Source organism: Anolis sagrei, chromosome 3, assembly GCF_037176765.1.
Source record: "Anolis sagrei isolate rAnoSag1 chromosome 3, rAnoSag1.mat, whole genome shotgun sequence".
Lineage (NCBI taxonomy): Eukaryota > Metazoa > Chordata > Lepidosauria > Squamata > Dactyloidae > Anolis > Anolis sagrei.
The window spans coordinates 229,586,712-229,606,962 of record NC_090023.1 but is presented as its reverse complement, the minus strand read 5'-3'; the positions used below and the strand labels follow the sequence as shown (position 1 = coordinate 229,606,962).

Here is a 20,251-nt window from a genome sequence, read left to right as displayed (position 1 = left end):
ACTGTGGACTCAAACAAGGATAGCTCTGGACCAAACTTGGCACGAATATTCCATACGGCCAACTAGGAACACAGATGGAGCTTGGGGAAAATATACCTTGACATTTGGGAGTTGTAATTACTGGGATTTACAGTTCACCTACAATCAAAGAACTTTCTGAACCCCACGAACAATAGAATTGGGGCAAACTTCCCACACTGAACCCCTATGACCAATAGAAAATACTTAAGGCCATCCAGTCCAACTCCCTTCACCAGGGCAAGAAAACATAATCAAATACTGTTTACCCACAAGCATAAAGAAATTACATATATTAGAAACCAACACTTTCTCATTACTTTATTTTCCCGATCACAAGACTGAGCCATAGCAATGCATGGGAGGGGACGTCTGGTCTATATAAATAAAAATGTAATGTTCATAATGTTCAAACTTGGCACGAATATTCCATATGCCCAACTAGGAACACAGATGGAGCTTGGGGGAGTTGTAGTTACTGGGAGTTGGGACCTTGACATTTGGGAGTCAAGGTCCCAAAGAGCATTCTGAACCCCACGAACGACAGAATTGGGGCAAATTTCCCACACAGAACCCCCATGACCAACAAAAAATACTTAAGGCCATGCAGTCCAACTCCCTTCACCAGGGCAAGAAAACATAATCAAAGCCCTCCTGACAAAGAGCCATCCAGCCATAGATGTAGATATATATATATATATATGATTCACACACAGAGAGATATAGTATCAAATATAGTATCATAGATTTGAAAGGGACCCCTAAAAAAGGACAATTATATGTTGCATGTTCCAGAGAAGGCAAATCAGACACTCTCCACATCAACACTGACAAAGAAACAACAAGAAATACTGTTTACCCACAAGCATAAAGAAATTACATGTATTAGAAACCAACACTTTCTCGTTACTTTATTTCCCAGATCACTAGACATGGCCATAGCAACGCGTGGCAGGGGATGGCTAGTAATAATAATAATAATAATTCCAAAAGGAGAACCTCAATAACCCTATGAATGGGCAGTCTATACGTTTCGTAGATCTATTGTGTCTCTTTCGCTCCCTCCCTCCGCAAACGAAGAGCACTGGGCGGAAGTGATTGAGTTGGCGTTTTCGCGTTGGCTTGGATTTCTCGCGAGAACAGCCAAAGCCGGAAGCTCCACGTCGGTGAATTGGGCAGTGAGCGAACCTGGGAGCTTCGGGAGGTTGAAGCAGCCCTGAGCGGGAGCTGAAGCCATGGTGAGTCCAGGCTCCTGAAGGCCTCCTCAAGACGGGCCTTGGCTTGGCATTCTGCAGAGCCCCTCCTTTTCCTCGGGCAGGGATGGATGTTTGGGGAGGGAAAGGGGGAGAGAAAGGCCTTTCTAAGGGCCCTTCCATACAGCCCTATGTCCAAGAATATCAAGCCAGGAAATCCCACTATGTCCCACAGGAAATCCCACAAGACCTGTCTTGATCCAGGGAAGTCATGCTACCCCTCTATTCTGCCTTGGTCAGATCACACCTGGAATATTGTGTCCAATTCTGGGCACCACAATTCAAGAGAGATCTTGACAAGCTGGAATGTGTCCAGAGGAGGGCAACTAAAATGATCAAGGGTCTGGAGAACAAGCCCTATGAGGAGCGGCTTAAAGAGCTGGGCATGTTTAGCCTGAAGATGAGAAGGCTGAGAGGAGACATGATGAGGGCCATGTATAAATATGTGAGACATAGTCATAGGGAGGAGAGAGCAAGCTTGTTTTCTGCTGCCCTGGAGACTAGGACACAGAACAATGGCTTCAAACTACAAGGCCTTGTTGTTCTGTTTCTTATTGTGATATGGCCTAAGGGCTAATCAATAAAATTACTACTGCTACTACTACAAGAAAGGAGATTCCATCTGAACATTAGGAAGAATTTCCTGACTGAGAGCTGTTCAGCAGTGGAACTCTCTGCCCTGGAGTGTCATGGAGGCTCCTTCTTTGGAGGCTTTTAAACAGAAGCTGGATGGCCATCTGTCAGGGGTGCTGTGAATACAGTTTTCCTCCTTCTTGGCAGGGGGTTGGACTGGATGGCCCATGAGGTCTCTTTCAACTCTTATGATTCTAAGATTCTAAGACCTCACAACCTCTGAGGATGCCTGCCATAGATCCAGGTGAAATGTCAGGAGAGAATGCTTCTAGAACATGGCCATATAGCCCGAAAAACCTACAACAACCCAATCCACAATATCTGCTTTGAACTGGATTATCTGAGTCCACACTCAGATAATGTGGGATTTTTTTTTTGCCTTCATATTCTGGGATATAGGGCTGTGTGGGAGGGCCCTTAGGGGCATCTGCAGCATAGAATGAATGCAGTTTGACACTATGGTTCAATGCAATGGAGTCATGGGAGTTTTAGTTTGATAGGGCATCAGCATTCTTTAACAGAAAAGACTAAAAAGCCTCATCCAGCATCTAACCATGGTAGTTAAAGTGGTATCAAACTCCATTCATTCTACACTGTTGATCAGGCATGGGCAAACATGGGCCCTCCAGATGTTTTGGACATCAACTCCCACAATAGGGTTAGAATTGGTTGTGGCTAACCAGGAAAGAGTTTTTTGGAGGGCACAGTCACAATTCAGTGTTTTAGAAAGGATGATACCTTACTCTGTCTTGGAGATGCAGCATCTATTACAGCATCCCTAATAAATGACCAACTGATCTCTGATTAGAAATCTCTAATGAAGGTGAGCCAACTGCTTTTGGAAACATTCTGCTGTCCGAAAAGTGTACGTAAAAAGAAAGTCTTCATAATGGTTTATCAGAATCCACTTTTTAAAATTTCAGAACCCGCAATTCTGCCCTCGTGAGGTAGAGACCCAAATATGTGTCATGGTGAATATCTTAGTGAAAGCAGCAACTCAGTAAGTTGCAACAAAAGAAGCAAATTCTCTGAGTTTACACAATCTATTGTTTGATCCACTAATCTGTGGATGTGTACAATTTCAGGGAAATGCTTGAGTTCTTGCTTTAATTCACATTTCCTAAGAAAGAACAATAATTATTAATACCTCCAGCAGTCAAGAATGTGTGGTGGCTCATTTTGTCCAGACCTGTCAATTGTGGTTAGCAACAGGTCTGAAATGAACTTAATATTTTTTGTTGTAAACAAAAATAAATGTTCTTAAGGAACATTTAGCCTATTTTTAACTTATTACAGCTATCCCCTTGATGCTTCTTCATTCCCTTTCTATACTTTAATATAAGTTGTGCATAGTTTATGAAGGACATGATATTGCCTTTTTATCTGTTCCACTTTATAAAATGGCAGTAGCCTCCTTCGTCCAGATCTTGGATCTCTCCTTAACAGTTTTCATATTTGCAAAAATCTTGCATTCAAAACAGTCTCCAGCTCTTTAGTATGGATATATGGCAGCATGTTTGCTTTGCATAAGAATATTTCAGTGGAGACTAGTAAAGATGTGTTCACGTTTGTAGTATGTATTGGTTTGGAATGGATTCTTGAGTTACTCAAGCCAATATCTGAAAGATTTTGACTGTGTTGAGGTCAAAGCAATGTGTCTCTTGTATAAATATCACTGGTTGTTTCGAATTGGTCCTTCTTGTGACATAAATATCTTAAACAACTGTCTTCTTTTTAGCCTCTCCGACTTGATATAAAGCGTAAGCTCACAGCTCGATCTGACCGTGTGAAAAGTGTAGACTTACATCCTACAGAGCCATGGATGTTGGCTAGTCTTTACAATGGCAGTGTCTGTGTCTGGAATCATGAAACACAGGTAAGATTTCATATAAGACTTGTTGATTATAAAACCATAGTTTTTTTAGTGTGCTACTACATGTGAGGTCACCATTAAATGTGGTGCAAGAATTCTGTTGTCAAAATCACAGTGGTGGTTTTTTCCCCAAATTTAACAGCAATTACAGCATCTTTCTCGATTACATCGATATAATTTCACTTCTTATGCCATTTTCTCAGTTAATTCCCTGACCAAGATTTATTAAGTAAGTGTTTCTCCCTTAGCATTTTTTTTTACTTTTTTGTAAGTTATTTCTTTTTCTGAAAATTCTAAATTTTAATGTGGCTTTTCATGTCTAGGTGGTTTTAAAAGACATTTGCATAAATTAGTAATGTAAGGTCTAATCTTTGTTTTCAGACACTAGTCAAGACCTTTGAAGTATGTGACCTGCCAGTCAGAGCAGCTAAATTTGTGGCAAGGAAGAACTGGGTTGTGACAGGAGCTGTAAGTTGGCTTTGTTTACTCTCTGCTGAACTGAAAAATTCAGTATTTCTGGCAGCAATTTTTGCCAAGAGTCTGATTTTCATTTGGTTTTCTTTCTTTTGTAGGATGACATGCAAATAAGAGTTTTCAACTACAATACTTTGGAAAGAGTTCACATGTTTGAAGCACACTCAGATTATATCCGCTGCATTGCTGTGCATCCTACACAACCTTTCATTCTTACTAGCAGTGGTAAGAATTTAGATTTATTACTTACTTAAATCATAAGAAATCATAAAAAGAATGATGTTGTCTGAATGTGTGTCTTGTCTATTTCTAAAATGAAATTATTGGGATTTTCTTACTAGTTCTTTTTTGGGAGGGCTGAATTGGATGGGACCAACAAACTTTTTAAAAAACTTGAAAAGATTGTAAGGGAATTTGCATGCCATACAAATATTTGATTGAAAGAAACAGTGAAATAAAACTTCCCTAGACTTTTAAACCTTAAAAGCCGGTAATTAGGGCTAAAATTTATTTCCTGTGTCATTTGAAACTACGTTTTGTTTTGTTAATCCCTGGCTTGTTTAGAAGTACGACTTTAGGCAGCACAGTACATTTTAGTTCCTATAGATCAGGGATGGGCCAACTTCGACCCTCCAGGTGTTTTTGGACTTCAACTCCCGCAATTCCTAACAGCCTGCCAGGTGTTAGGAATTGTGAGAGTTGAAGTCCAAAACATCTGGAGGGGCAAAGTTTGCCCATGCCTCCTGTAGATCCAAGCAGGAACAAATGGGCTATATATCTTGGCGTGAAGCTCATTCATCATAAGCTAGAATTTCCACAAAAACTGATTTGTCATGGCTTTCAGGTGTAGCAATTGAGCGTTTTAAGTTGTGTATAAGGAACATTTTAACTTTGAACCATTGGACCAGAACTTGCATAATCCGTGATCATTGATTTTAACTGGTGGAACTGATATGACTTAAAGTCTTAACAATAGATTGCACACTCTGTTACAGATCTTTGAGTCATATGAGATACTTGAAGATAGAGATCTTTAATAAAAAAAATTTAAAAAAGTTTTTTGTCGGTGCAGTCAGTAAACAGACAGTTGTTAATACATGCTGTTATTTATGAAGTTGGTAATATGGGTTGAAAATCTTTCTCTGAGTAACACATTTTCCTCTTTGTAGATGATATGCTGATTAAACTATGGGACTGGGACAAAAAATGGTCCTGCTCACAAGTGTTTGAAGGGCACACTCATTATGTGATGCAGATTGTCATAAATCCTAAGGACAATAACCAGTTTGCCAGTGCTTCTTTGGACAGGACAATCAAGGTACAATGATTGGTTACTTCAGTGTCAAAATTATTTATTGAAAATGAAATACAGTGTTTTTTTTACATTGGAGCTGAATATCAGTCGCTTGCAGCAATTGAACTGACAGCCATTAGATTTGAAGAATTTTGAATTACACTACTGTTTATGTTATTTAATATACTAGATGACAAAAATTGTGTACTAAAATATTGATTATAGTTGTTGATGCACATGAAGTGTGGATTCTGTGAAAATAATTGTGATCCATCAGTATTTTGATATGATTCATAGTGGGAGGTCATTACAATTCAGATTTTGCATTCTCACTATAGTGACTGCCAGGAGCATTAGATGGTATTGTGGAGGCTCAGTTTTATGAGGTATATCAGTGTCAGTGGGTTCCAAATATTGAGGTGAAGAGAACAATTACTTCCAAGAAAAGAAATTGCCATTTTGAGTCCCATATTTACTGTATGGGTGAGAGATTTGGGGTGAGGACATAGAAGTGGCGGGAAGGAAAAATTGCTGTGGAGGCCATTGGATTTCAACCCTAACATGAATTTCTTGATTCAGTTCTTAGTGGCATCCTCATAATGAGCTAAATGCCTTCAGAGAAAACACACTGTAGAAAGTTTACTATATGCATGGAAGTATATACAAATTAAGCTGTGGTTGTTTCAGTTTGTTTCTTAGAACCTCTTTGAACTATCCTAAAGACATCAAAAATCTGAAGGAATGGCTACTTTTTAAAGAAATTTAAAATATAATTCTTTCCCCCATGATACTTGGATGTTTTTATTCTACCTAATTTTATTCAGAAAGATTTAGGAATAAAATCCCAATAGCCTTCATATAGTTGAATCTAGCACTGAATCTAGCAGGATAGTTGAGAATTTAATTCTTTATTTTCACTACTAAACTTGCAAAGTGAGAAGATGGTTATAGGATACATTTTACTCTTCTCTTTCTTGAATGTTTGAAAAAGGTTCTGAAATGTTTATTTTATATTGAATTTTGAAGAACTAATTTCTGTTGGTTAATTCCATCTTCCTGGAAGGTGTGGCAGCTTGGCTCTTCTTCACCCAACTTTACTTTGGAAGGCCATGAAAAAGGTGTAAATTGTATTGATTACTACAGTGGAGGTGATAAGCCATACCTGATTTCAGGAGCAGATGACCGCCTTGTTAAGATCTGGGACTATCAGGTATGTTAAACAGCTGCCTGAGGATTGAGATCTGTTGGGAGGGCACTGGTGTATATCTTTGTTAAATAGATCAACAACTGAGCTAGATTATTAACTGAAAATTATGGATATTGGTTTCCCCCAAAGGACCTTTAAAAACACTGTATTCTGGTTTATAACCATGGTGTGATTTATCAAATATTAAGAATACTGTTAAGAATTTATTCATATTTTTTTCTTTTTTTCCAGAATAAAACCTGTGTGCAAACTCTGGAGGGACACGCACAAAATGTGTCATGTGTTAGTTTCCATCCTGAGCTGCCTATTATTATCACTGGTTCTGAAGATGGTAACTTAAGTTTTTTCATTGATTCATTAAGAGTGTGAAACTAGTTTTCCATTGGGTTGCTGTGAGTTTTCCAGACTGTATGGCCATGTTCCAGAAGCATTCTCTCCTGATGTTTCATCCATATCTATTGCAGGCATCCTCAGAGGTTAAAGGGTCTGTTGGAAACTAGGCAAGTGAGGTTTATCTGTGGAAAAGTCAGGTGAAACATCAGGAGAGAATGCTTCTGGAACATGACCATACAGCCTGGAAAACTCACAGCAAGCCAGTGATTCCGGCCATGAAAGCCTTTGACAACACATAGTTTTCCAATCTTTTTTAAGTGCCAACTGTTTTTAACTATTGATATTGTTGTAAGCATTTTCACTTTCGGTTGCACAATATTTAAATGTTACCAATCAGAGATATTTTTGTCTTTCCTGCTCTAGAAAACTAGCACAGTAACAAACGTAACAGTGCATCTACATTGTAGAAGTGACGACATTTGACACTAGTTTAACTGCCATGGCTCAGTCTTATGGAATCATGGGAGTTACAGTTTTACAAAGTCTTTAGCCTTCTCTGTCAAAGAGTATTGGTGCATCACCAAACTACAACTTCCATGACTTTTTAGCATCGAGCTATGGCAGTTAAAGTGGTGTCAAACTGCATTACTTCTGCAGCACTCAGTTGCTTTTAACAGGGTAAATAGAGCCCTTGGTGGCGCAATGGGTTAAACCCCTGTGCCGGCAGGACTGAAGTCCGACAGGTCGCAGGTTCAAATCCGGGGAGAGGCAGATGAGCTCCCTCTATCAGCTCCAGCCCTTCATGTGGGGACCCCTGGGGAATGTTCTTGCAGACGGCCAATTCTCTCACACCAGAAGTGACTTGCAGATTCTCAAGTCTCTCCTGACACGACCAAAAAAAACCCAAACCCACGGTAAATAGGTTAATCAATGGCAGAAATGAAAAATACGATTTGTACATAGTTGGTGCCCAAGAGAGTTATCTTTTGTGCACTTTTAAAATTCTCAGGAATTCTGAATAGTTATGCTTAAGCCAGTGTTTATCATCTCGTGGCGTAAATTGGCATAATTTTGCTATTATCTCGCTTACCTAGTTGTTTTATCATGCTGCTTTATCATGCTCTCATTACATATAGTATTTTTAACTTTCACATTTGTGCAAGAACATGTATCTCACTTTCTATTTAGCATTTTATCTTTACATTTCAAAATGATTATATCTGCAATAGAACTGGTTCAATATCTCATACATTTAAGAGGAAGAGCAAAAATGCCCCAGGCTTCTAAGAAATAAATGCAAATGAATGCATTTTAAATCTTCTCAGTATGTGAACTACATTACTTCTCTAGTTTTTGGCAATAGTTTCCTGCCTTACTATAATATTATTTCAGTTGTTTTCTGACTGGGAGATTAGGGTTTTAAAAGCAACCAAAAAAGGAAAGTCTGAACACATTCATTTGGCTTTTGGTAATGTGCTTTGGAACACATTAGAGAAGTCCACATTAAGCTGTCTTGTGGAGTGTAAGATGCTGTAAAAGTTCCAGCTCAGAACAGCTGCCTTTCAAAAATATAAGGCGTGAAAGTATCAATAGTAATACTATGGGTTGTTGGGGGTTTTTTTCTTTTTAAACTAGAGATTTGAAGCCTTTGGCCCTCTATATGGTTTAGACTTTAGTTCTCAGGAACTTTAGCCACCATAAGCTAGTGATAAGGAATTATGAGCCTCAAACACCTCAAAGATTTGCCAACCCTGCTCTAAAGCATTGGAGCAGTGTTGCTTAAAGTTACTTTTTTGGGGGCAACTTCATTCATGTCTTTCCTCTCTGAACATAGGTACTGTTCGTATCTGGCATTCAAGTACTTACCGTTTAGAAAGTACTCTGAACTATGGCATGGAGCGGGTATGGTGTGTGGCAAGCCTAAGAGGATCAAATAACGTTGCTTTGGGATATGATGAGGGAAGCATCATTGTTAAGGTACATCTCTTACAAAATATGTGCAATGCTTATACCTGTCATTAGGTAATGTATCTTCATTACTTAAACGGAAAACTTGCTTGGAATAGTGCATTTTAAATTTATCTCCTTGGGAATAAATGTTTTATGCAAATCAGTGCATTAAATTCACAGGATGTTGTGAATTCTCATCCTGGTTCTTGTTTTACTAGCTTGGCCGAGAAGAGCCAGCAATGTCAATGGATGCTAATGGAAAGATTATTTGGGCAAAACATTCCGAAATCCAGCAAGCTAATCTGAAAGCAATGGGAGATGCTGAAATTAAAGATGGAGAAAGGCTGCCTCTGGCTGTGAAAGATATGGGTAGCTGTGAGATATATCCTCAGACCATTCAACATAACCCTAATGGGCGGTAAGATATTTTTCAAATACTGCTAGAGTAATTTTTCTGTGAGCCTTCTGATAGTGCAGATAAATAATTTTTCATTACTTATGTTTTTATTGCCTTCTAGGTTTGTTGTGGTATGTGGGGATGGTGAATACATAATTTATACAGCAATGGCATTGAGAAACAAAAGCTTTGGTTCTGCTCAGGAGTTTGCATGGGCGCATGACTCTTCAGAGTAAGTGCTTTTTTCAACCTCATGTATGAGACTTAGTTTTGAACTGTGAACAGTTAGGATGTATGCAGAAAAAAGGTTCATGATGACTAGACTTGTTGAGAGTGGTTTCTCCAAATTAGAATCTAATTGAGGTAACGGCATCCTTTCTGTGAAGCATGTGTCATTTACTACTTGTGAGATACCGCAGAAGAATTGAACTCTTTGTCTTATTGCATTCACATCTGTGGCTTGATGAATGGATCTACTGGACATTTTGGAAAGCTATGTCTTAGCAGAGTTATATTTGCTGATCCTATGTTTGCATGTGTCTCGCTGATCCAAGGGTGCACCGTTTCTGTTTTTCCATGTTTTGTGACTGTAGCCAATTGTTCTAGCATAAAACACTTTTCTAGGTGCACAGATACAGGCAGGTTTATATCCTTGGGAGCTGGACAGAATGTGGTATAGGCCTGTGTAGGTACCACAACTTGCCAATATTATCTGCACCAAAGTGCCCAACCATCTCAGTGCCCAATCCTTATATAATTAAATTGGTAGACAGATATCTCTGCTGGTGAGAATCTTTCCTTTTGACTTGTGGAGTGCATTCCAATTTAGAAGCAAAACTAAAGCATCTGACTTGTTCCTAAAAGATCTCAAATGTATTTGAATCTATTGAATAATCTATATTTTATACTTTGGCATGAAACCTCTCATTTCAATATTTAGTAATTTACAGTAGGTAAAATACCTAATTTGAGGCACATCTATAGAAGTCTTATTTTTAGTCCCAACTGGAGTAGACCATTGAATCAATATCAGCAGCATACCAAGTTATCAGTAATTGGGTTTACTTGATATGGGATTGACAATAGGGCTCAGCTTAGTGGTCAGAATTAAGCTGTACCCTCTTGTTCCCTGATGTTGTGGGTGGGGTTGCTGGAAGCTGCACTTGAACCCTTAGAGGTCTGCACCAGTGGTTCTCAACCTGTGGTTCCCAGGTGTTTTGGTTTACAACTCTCTGAAATCCCAGCCAGTTTACCAGCTGTTAGGATTTCTGGGAGTTGAAGGTCAAAAAATCTGGGGATCCACAGGTTGAGAACCATTGGTCTACACAGTTCTCATGCCTAGTTTTAAAAATGTACGGAGTAGACTACATTCTGTCAGATCTATTCTCATTCTAAGTCACTGTTTTTCTCTTGGACCCTTGGAAACGGAATGAGTGTAACCAAGCTGAGAGATCCTTAGCAGCTTGTGCGCAGTCAGAATGCCACCATAACCCACTCCCGACTTCTTGTGATTATTTGGTTAAATGAACTTTGTTACCCTAAGGGATGATTTTGTTTTTATGCAGGTATGCAATCCGGGAAAGCAACAGCAGTGTCAAAATATTCAAAAACTTCAAAGAGAAGAAGTCCTTTAAACCTGACTTTGGAGCAGAAGGCACGTTATATTTAATACTACTAGTTGCCATTTTTAGCATTTTCAAGTAGTCTTAACTGGACTGACTTCCATTTCTCTCCGCTCCAGGTATCTATGGCGGTTTTTTACTGGGTGTCAGATCTGTCAATGGCTTGGCATTTTATGACTGGGAAAATACAGAGCTGATACGGAGAATTGAAATACAGCCCAAACATGTGAGTTTGAACCTGTTACGTTTTGCTGAATTAAAGCTTTCTTAGGTATTAATTTTGATTCTGTTAGAGAAATGTGAGAAATGTTGTGAATACTTACAATAGAAGGTAGCATGTTTTGCCTTCTCAGTGCTGTGATTTAAATGTTTCTTCTTGACACATCTGGTAAGTTAAAGGTCATTCTGTTGTTTTGATGCAGATTTTCTGGTCTGATTCTGGGGAACTTGTCTGCATAGCTACAGAAGAATCATTTTTCATTCTGAAGTATCTTTCTGAGAAAGTGGCCGCAGCACAGGAGACACATGAGGGAGTCACTGAAGATGGCATTGAAGATGCCTTTGAGGTAACTGTATTTAATGAATAAGCAGTCTGGGATCTGATCCCTTATCTGTAGAAACGAATACTGCAGATTGGGGGGTGGGAGAGAAGAGGACAAACATGTTCTGCTTTTAAATAGATTCTATAATATATGTTATATATTACAAGGTGCCACTACAGCCAGAGTATGGAAACACATGGGATTGACTTGGCCAATCGACTGTTCCGTATATGCTAAGAGCAATATATCTTCCTATGAATATGAGTTGTATAGTAGTTTGAATCTGCATAAATATTTTTCACTTATGCCTTTTACAGTATTGTTAAAGTTGTTTAATCCACCTTACATAATTTCCTGTGCCACATCTCATTAAGGCCAGTCTTGTCAATCATTAATTTAATCTTCGCTTCACTGGTACAGTGGCAAAATATCGAATTTTTCAGTTTTATATTTTAAGACAAGCCTTCATTTATATAGAACACATTCCACTCTCATTGGAAGAGACCATTATAATAAAGCTCCTGTTTGATGAAATCTTTTTAAAGGGCCTAATCCTTTTTTATAACATCAAAAGAAAGCCAAAATAGCACCAAAATAAAATTATTCTTTTTTCTAGGTACTTGGTGAAATCCAAGAGATTGTAAAAACAGGGTTGTGGGTAGGTGACTGTTTCATTTACACCAGTTCTGTGAACAGACTGAACTACTATGTTGGAGGAGAAATAGTCACCATTGCACATTTGGACCGGTGAGCATCTAGTGACCTATTTATACTATCCTTGCTGATGAGAAATTATTTTGTCATTTAGAGTTCTTTTTTTATATAGTTATTTGCATTTTCAAGAAAAATCTTAATGCTGCTATTAGTAGTTTCTGTGCCAGATATGGGCAAGAATATAATCCATAGTTGAAGCCTAAGATTGCAAAACCTGATTGTAGCCGACAACATTCACAATTCTGAGTTGCATGTACAGTCTCTTGTGCAAGTTTCCAAGTCTCTGATAAGTTGGCAATTGGGAAATGGAAGAATTCTGGAGTTATGCGACTGATGCAGATTTCCTTTTGAGCCTCTACTGAATACATTTCTGTTATCAGTTATCTATTTTGATCTACAAAAGAATTAATAGTGCTTTATGAGCATGACATAACTTCACAGCTTATTGTTTACTTAAATCAGCTCCTCTCTGTCAACTCTAGCTTATGGGGACATGACAGAAGTCTCCCAGCAGGATGGTAACAACACATTCAGTCATCCCCTAGGCAATGTCTCTATAGACGGCCAATTCTCCCACACCAGAAGTGACTTGCAGTATATTCTCAAGTCGCTTCTGACATGATAAAAAAAAAAAACCCACTATCCCTGATCATTTAAATTACTTCTCAGATTTTTGTTACTGTAAGTCATATGCATTCTACCTTTATTAAATAAATTCACTTTTCTTCCCCTTGAAGAACAATGTATTTACTGGGGTATATCCCGAAAGACAACAGACTCTATCTTGGTGACAAAGAATTAAATATAGTAAGTTACTCCTTGCTAGTCTCAGTGCTAGAGTATCAGACTGCTGTGATGAGGAGAGACTTCAGTATGGCTGACAAAGTACTTCCAACAATTCCAAAGGAACAGAGGACCAGGGTTGCACACTTCCTTGAGAAACAGGTAAAAGCATTTGTCTTAACTACTATCTACTACTACTGGAATAATAATTTATTAATAAAAAGCTATAGATTTGTCATTTTATAAAATCAGAAATAGATGCAGTTCAACTTAGCAGACATAAAAATTAGGTACTTAAATGCCTCTAAATATTTATCACAATAAGACAAAAAGTGGATTTTGACTCAGATGTGCGTCAGATTTATTTTCTGTGAGTGATATGAAAGTTCCTTGATGTACTGTTTTAAATATTTATTCAGGGGTTCAAGCAGCAAGCTCTTGCAGTCTCGACAGATCCAGAACATCGATTTGAACTTGCTCTTCAGCTTGGTGAACTTAAGATTGCTTATCAACTTGCAGTGGAAGCAGAGGTATGTTAAAAGAATTTTAAAAACACAAGATGAGTTCAGAATCAGAATGTTCATGTTAAGATGCAGACAAGCAGATTAGTGAGATAAGTGGTGCTCTGGATGCACAAGCACTTGGTGAACTCTTGGTTGCTCATTGTCAAAGTGGAACTGAATTTGAATAAGAGCTGTAGGCCATACATTGATGAGATTTCATATAGTGAGCACAGCATTCGATACTTCACAATGCTTAATGCTGGTATATTAGGAAGATGCTTCCCCAAATTTTGGCAGCAGATTATTATAGAAGAGTGTGCCTATTCGCAGTCACGCTGAATATTTTTGGGAATCTTCCCAGATTGTTCATTTCAGATTTCCAAAATATAAAGTAGTCAGGCATGAATTGATGCCAAGTTGTTGTTTTTTTTTCCTCCTGTGTTTGGTTTACCAATCATGACAAGAAGGCACAGTCAGTCCCAGAATTACATACATCCCACGTAGAAACAACTCACAGTTAAGAACGAGGTGAGACAACAGGAAGTGAGTGGGAATCTTAACCCTAGGAAGGGAAATTCACTCCTGTAGAAGTTATCATGGAAAGCTTTATGGGAAGCTTTATCACTAGTCCTTGTTTCAATGACAACCCAAAAATTTTCAAAATTCAGTTGTCAGAGGGAAGTGTCAATTGTCAAAGGGATTTCACTTCACAGAAAGTGAGGTGAAATCTTCTCAACAGGGTCGCAGAAGCAAAATTAACATTTCAAGGTGTTAACCCTTCCCTATGTTATTTAAAACTAAAAAACGGCTAGAGTTACAACTTGCTTACAAATTCAACTAAAGAACAAACTTACAGAACTTATCTTGTTCGTATCCTGGGACTGCCTGAACTGAGGTGCATCTTTTTAGCACTAGTTTTCTGTAGTTATACAAAGAACAGATAGCTCTTGTATGATAAAATAGTGGCAGAACTATTTGCTCTTGGTCTTGTACTGTAAGTAAAATATTCAGTGGAAAGAGGATACCACTGAGCTAAATTCAAACAGAACATTTGAAACATTGATTTATTTTTTATTTACAGTCTGAACAGAAATGGAAGCAACTGGCTGAGCTGGCTATCAACAAATGCCAGTTTGGCCTTGCCCAGGAGTGCCTGCATCATGCGCAGGATTATGGCGGCTTACTTCTTTTGGCCACCGCTTCAGGAAATACCAGCATGGTGAACAAGCTTGCAGAGGGAGCAGAAAAAGATGGGAAGAACAATGTAGCATTTATGAGCTACTTCCTGCAAGGAAAGTAAGTAGCCAAAACAGGTAAATAACAACAGAACCCTAGCATAAAGGGGAAATATTGTGTGTGTGTGTGTGTGTATACACACACAAACGCACACACACATGTACACACACACATACATATACATACATACTCAGGGAACACATGAAATGTACATGAGCTTCCAAGTCCCCTAAACTGTAGTATTAGCATTTGATGACGAATCACACTGCGGTTTTTTGTGGCAAACTGGGAAAACTAGTATGTGAAAAGGCCTACTAGTTCCTCTGAAGTTGCTCACACCAGTATACTAGAAAATAGTTTATGTGGGATAAAATGCTGGTTCCAAATTGGGGAATATTCTTTTGACAACTTGAAGCCAGTTCTAAAAAATCATAGGGGTGTTGAGGCCTTGTGTCAGATTAAGAAGTGGTAGCTGGGTAAGCCAGGCCTACTGCACTATAAAGATTCTACTGATTCGATTTCTTTCTTACTCCTTCTCCATGTGTAACTTTTTCTGTCTTTCCCTCACCATGGTAGCTGGGGACATGGTAGCTGGGGTTGCCTCAGGTTTTATCCCAAAATATCTGGAATGAAGCTGCTTCGGGAAAGCTAAATGTACTTTATTTATAGTTAGAAACATTTTAAAGACTTTTTAAATTTCATTCATATTAACCAAAATTCAGTGAATGAAAAAATGACAATCTTTTCCAATATATTATAGGCTTGACAGCTGTCTTGAGCTCTTGATTAAAACTGGACGCTTACCAGAAGCTGCGTTCTTAGCACGAACATATTTGCCGAGCCAAGTTTCAAGGTAACTCTGAAATGTGTGTGTACTTAATAAAAATATTTTGCTTATAACCAAGCTGCTTACAACAGCCATCTGTTCCATTTATAGGGTTGTAAAACTGTGGAGAGAGAATCTGTCTAAAATCAACCAGAAAGCTGCCGAATCCCTGGCTGATCCCACTGAATATGAAAACTTGTTCCCAGGATTAAAAGAAGCTTTTGTTGCTGAAGAATATATCAAGAGCTCACAAACTGCTTTGCGCCCAGCCAGTGAATATCCACTAGTCACTGTAAGTAGAATCAAATTTTGAACCTTTCCATATGGCAAACAGCAACAAACCTTTGCAAGAACCTTTTCTTATAATTTCTTATATCTGTTACCTTCTTTAATAGCCAAATGAAGAAAGAAACGTCCTGGAAGAAGCCAAAAATTTCACGCCACAAAAAGCAGAAATATTTGAGGTCAGTGTTAATAACTGTTATTCCTGATTGTTGTTGGCAATAAGTGCTTTAGATTCCATATTTTCACGTGTAGATTTTTTTTCCTTTTGAATGGATGGGTTAAAACCAAATCCAAATGAAAGGGTTGCTCATACAGCTTACTTATGTTAAGATTCACTTTGGTGACAAAATATTGCTGTATTGTTGTTTTGCTAACTGTTTTGATTAACAATGTGTAATAGAATTCTTGACTGCCATCAAATGGTTTGCAATGGTTTGCTACAACTTTGCCTGACTTAGGTATTTTAAATCTGTCACCTATCAGAATGTTGTTGTATTTCTCATCATCAGAGTTTATTTATGTACTCAGAAATAACATTAAGTGGAGGCTCCAAAATGCTCATGTAATAATTGTTAATTTGGGGGGAGGGTCAAAAAAGCAGCCCTGTAAATGTCAGCCTGTGACTCAGTATTGGTGGTAAATAAAAATGCCAGTGTTGTATCTGTGAATGAAACAGTTGAGCCTGATATGTTTTGAATGTAAGTATATGTGTGTTAGTAGGGGGCAGAATCAGTTAAATGATATCAATGTCATACATAGAACAGTGTTGATTAAATGTTTGTATATAAACATAACATTGGTAAAGAACTTAATATACAGTGAAAATGTGTATGCCCTTTTCTTTCTTCGTCTGCTGCAAAGGAGACGTGAATAAGGGGAAAGGGAAAATACTGTTACAGTTTCAAAAGACTATCTTGGCTTGTGAGAATTGCCAATAATAGATGTGGCTACATAGGTGTTGGGTTGTTACAAGTTTTTCGGGCTATATGGCTATGTTCTAGAAGCCTTCTCTCTTGACGTTTCAACTGCATCTATGGCAGGCATCCTCAGAGATTGTGAGGTCTGTTGGAAACTAGGAAAATTGGGTTTATATATCTGGAATGTCCAGGGTGGGAGAAAGAACTTAGGTGTGAATGTTACAATTGGCCATAATTCCACAGATATATAAACCCAATTTTCCTAGTTTCCAACAGACCTCACAACCTCTGAGGATGCCTGCTATAGATGCAGGTGAAACGTCAGGAGAGAATGCTTCAAGAACATGGCCATATAGCCTGAAAAACCTACAACAGCCCACTGATTCTGGTCAATACATATGTGTTGTTTCTATGGGATAATAAAATGCTACACTGTTTTATTATTTACCAAGCCAACTACATACATGGAATATAACAAACTTTGTAACTTTTATATATTTCTAATTATTGACAAAGAGGCAAGAATGTTTAAAAAATGAATGGGACCAGCCACACTTCAATTATATATAATTTACAGTTCTATCCATTTAGGCTTTGTTTCAATTCATGAGTATTTGTTTTAAACGGAAAGGCTTGAAAAATACAAATGGTAGTTTCTTTATCTTGAAGGAAGAGCAGTGACAACCATTAGTTGTGTAGAAAGGCATTCCAGACATGAGAGAAACCAGGTTTCAGATGTCACAAACCATAGTTTAAGGCAGGAATCCTCAAACTGCAGGCCTTCGGCTGTTTGGCCCTCCAACTCCCAAAATTCCTGACCATTGAATAAGTTGGCTAGGGTTTCTGGGAGTTGGAGGCCTAAACAGCTGGAGGGTGGCAGTTTGAGAATGCCTGATTTAATGTAACTTGAATGTGTGTGGTTTATACTAAGGGAAATTGAAATCCTTTAGTCAGAATGTTGACCAATTATTTGTTGCATCAAAGCAGGCACAATTGTTCTAATTGCAGTTCAATACAAATACGCCAGTATCTGTATCAGAATCTGATATAGTTAACCATCTGTATCCATTACAAATTATTTTACAAAACCTCAAAGACACATTGCCTTTTTATATAAGGGGCAGCATTTTACTGTGTGATTGTATATAACGGGAATTGAGCATCCCTAGATTTTGGTATCCATTTGGGGAGAGCAGTAGATCTTTAAACCAAACCCCAGTGGATAGTTAAGGCCCACTATATATCATTAGAACATGTCACTGGATTGAACCAGAAGTGTACATTTTTGTATATAATCTCTTCCCCATGATAAGGAATGAGAGGGCTCACCATGGCTGGTCCTGTGACCCAGCTTTTCTTTAGACAAACCATCAAATATTTGAAAGTCTTTCCTTTTTCATTACAAGGAGTCAGAAGAAGAACTAATTCCTACAGCTAAGCCTGTGACAGTGCCTCCAGTTGCAGGGAAGGACCCAATTGAAACAAAAGATGAAAAGGTAAAAGTGCGAGTTTACAAACAGAAATAATTCAATTGGGAGGATTTCATCCTATTAGAAGTTATTTCTGTTGTTCTGAGTTAACTTTGATAGTATCAAAATTCAATCTATAAGCTACACAGAATGAGGTGACAGTTAAATTGAAATCTATTTTGGCTCCCCTGTTTCAGATTACGATTCTGCTTATTGCATTTTTGAATTTAATAACATCACTTAATCTCCTTATCAATTATCCCTTCTTTTCCAGAGTAGTGTCTGTATCTTAGAAATAAACATTGCTCAGGCATATCAAGTGTGTCTTATAAACAGTTATTTCTCACAGCTGGTGAGAGTACTTTCCAACCAACCCAAAATGAACCTTAACCGTAGATGTCCTTTGTGTACATACTGTACACTTGGTATATCTTGTCAGTTAAATCAAGAATATTAGTTTCAACATTTCATCAGGCCAGCAACAAGCTTAATGACAGTCCTTCACATTATCAGCTTTCTGAAAATACATTTGTTATGTCAATACACAGAATTGTGAATCATTACTGTCTCATGGCTAAACAGCAACTGATACTGGTGTAAAAGAGAATAAACTGCTTATGTCGTAGACAACCCCTGCAACAATGAAAAGTCATAGTTCAAAACCTACCCATCTAATCCGCTTACACCACCATAATAGTTGTTGCTCAGGTATCTGTTTAATGGAGTAAAAAGGAGTAACTTGCACTACTGTACCAATCCCTGTTCCTTCCCATGCTACAAACAGAGAAAAATAACTCAGCCTTGCTAATTACTTCTTAACCTGAGCCAGTGTCTTGGAACATCACACGACAACCTCAAGATAGAGTAATGATGGTTTCAAACAAGGGTCCCCTCTCAGTTGTCCAGTTTGGCACCATTCAGTTCTCTCCAAATGTGCTGTATTTTTGAAGAGGGGTGGGTCAGTTGCATAGCGTGAGAACTTTGGCACATGTTCAAAGCAAATTGTGGAGTTCGTTTCCAAAAGATATCAATGCAAACAAGATTGAAAAATGAGTTATAGGTGGCAGCACGTTGTTGGCTAGGGGTAAAATATTATTCACAGATCAAATCTATCAAAATGTATAAAATCATTTTGATACAGGGTTTGAAAAATTACATTTTATAACAAAAGAATGCACATCCTCAGCCAATTGATTTCAATTTCTGTAAAATTTGTTCAGATACCTTTTGGAAACAAACTTTATAATTGGATAGTATTGGATACTAGGAATCCTGGTTTGCAGCATTTGTTATTCTGTGTAGGGGGCCACTGCAGAATGTTTTCAAACTTAACCAAGTTTATTTGAATAATCCTAAATGTAGGACTGAGTATTCTGCATAATTATTTGTGGCTATAGAAAAGCCAGTGTCCATTCAGCGGTGACTCTTCTCTCCAAATGATATAGAAGCTTTATGTTTAGTAGAAGAAATTATTTGAGTAAGATGAGGCATCTAACCATGTACTTCCTGCCCTAGGCATTACTGGAACTGGATGAAGACTTGGATAACTTAGACCTGGAGGATATTGATACTACCGATATTAATTTGGATGAAGAGATGTCTGACTAAACCTTTAAAGAAAGACCAAACACCTTACAAATTACTTTGCACTAACTTTATTGTTAGTGCAGTCTTCATGTTGGAAAGTGGCTTGACTTTTTTTTATATATACTTTACTTGGATGAAATAGGGAGGAGTAGATCTTCAAAAAAATCTTCTATTTCTGTTTCATAGACCTCCTTATGCTATTACAAGCTCATGCTACATGAAGAAAGTCCTTTAATAAACGTTTTTAAAATTCCTTTCCAGTGTTTTCCCTGCAAAGTGTTAATTTAATAAAAAACTAGAATACTTCAGTGATCTGGCAGGCCTAATGTACTTAC

General features: G+C 38.0%; 1 protein-coding gene across 2 annotated transcripts; it reads left to right on the top strand.

Moving 5' to 3' along the window:
* Positions 1–1,142: 1,142 nt before the first annotated feature.
* On the top strand, positions 1,143–20,169 carry COPB2 (COPI coat complex subunit beta 2). Of its 2 annotated transcripts, XM_060767918.2 has the most exons (22): positions 1,143–1,256; positions 3,643–3,780; positions 4,159–4,245; positions 4,350–4,476; positions 5,421–5,569; positions 6,609–6,755; positions 6,984–7,083; positions 8,920–9,062; positions 9,254–9,453; positions 9,554–9,664; positions 10,998–11,086; positions 11,174–11,280; positions 11,477–11,620; positions 12,213–12,343; positions 13,048–13,255; positions 13,513–13,623; positions 14,678–14,892; positions 15,593–15,685; positions 15,770–15,950; positions 16,054–16,122; positions 18,267–18,356; positions 19,845–20,169. In XM_060767918.2, the coding sequence occupies exons 1-22, from the start codon at positions 1,254–1,256 to the stop codon at positions 19,935–19,937; spliced, it is 2,736 nt and encodes a 911-aa protein (XP_060623901.1). In that variant the 5' UTR covers positions 1,143–1,253; the 3' UTR covers positions 19,938–20,169. The 2 variants fall into 2 exon arrangements, with proteins under 2 accessions (XP_060623901.1, XP_060623902.1); XM_060767919.2 differs by lacking the exon at positions 18,267–18,356.
* Positions 20,170–20,251: the final 82 nt, after the last annotated feature.

Coding starts and splice junctions, on each gene's coding strand:
- COPB2 (XM_060767918.2), top strand. Junction 13,256..13,512: donor CACACTTCCTTGAGAAACAG/GTAAAAGCATTT, acceptor ATATTTATTCAG/GGGTTCAAGCAGCAAGCTCT. Junction 14,893..15,592: donor AGCTACTTCCTGCAAGGAAA/GTAAGTAGCCAA, acceptor AATATATTATAG/GCTTGACAGCTGTCTTGAGC.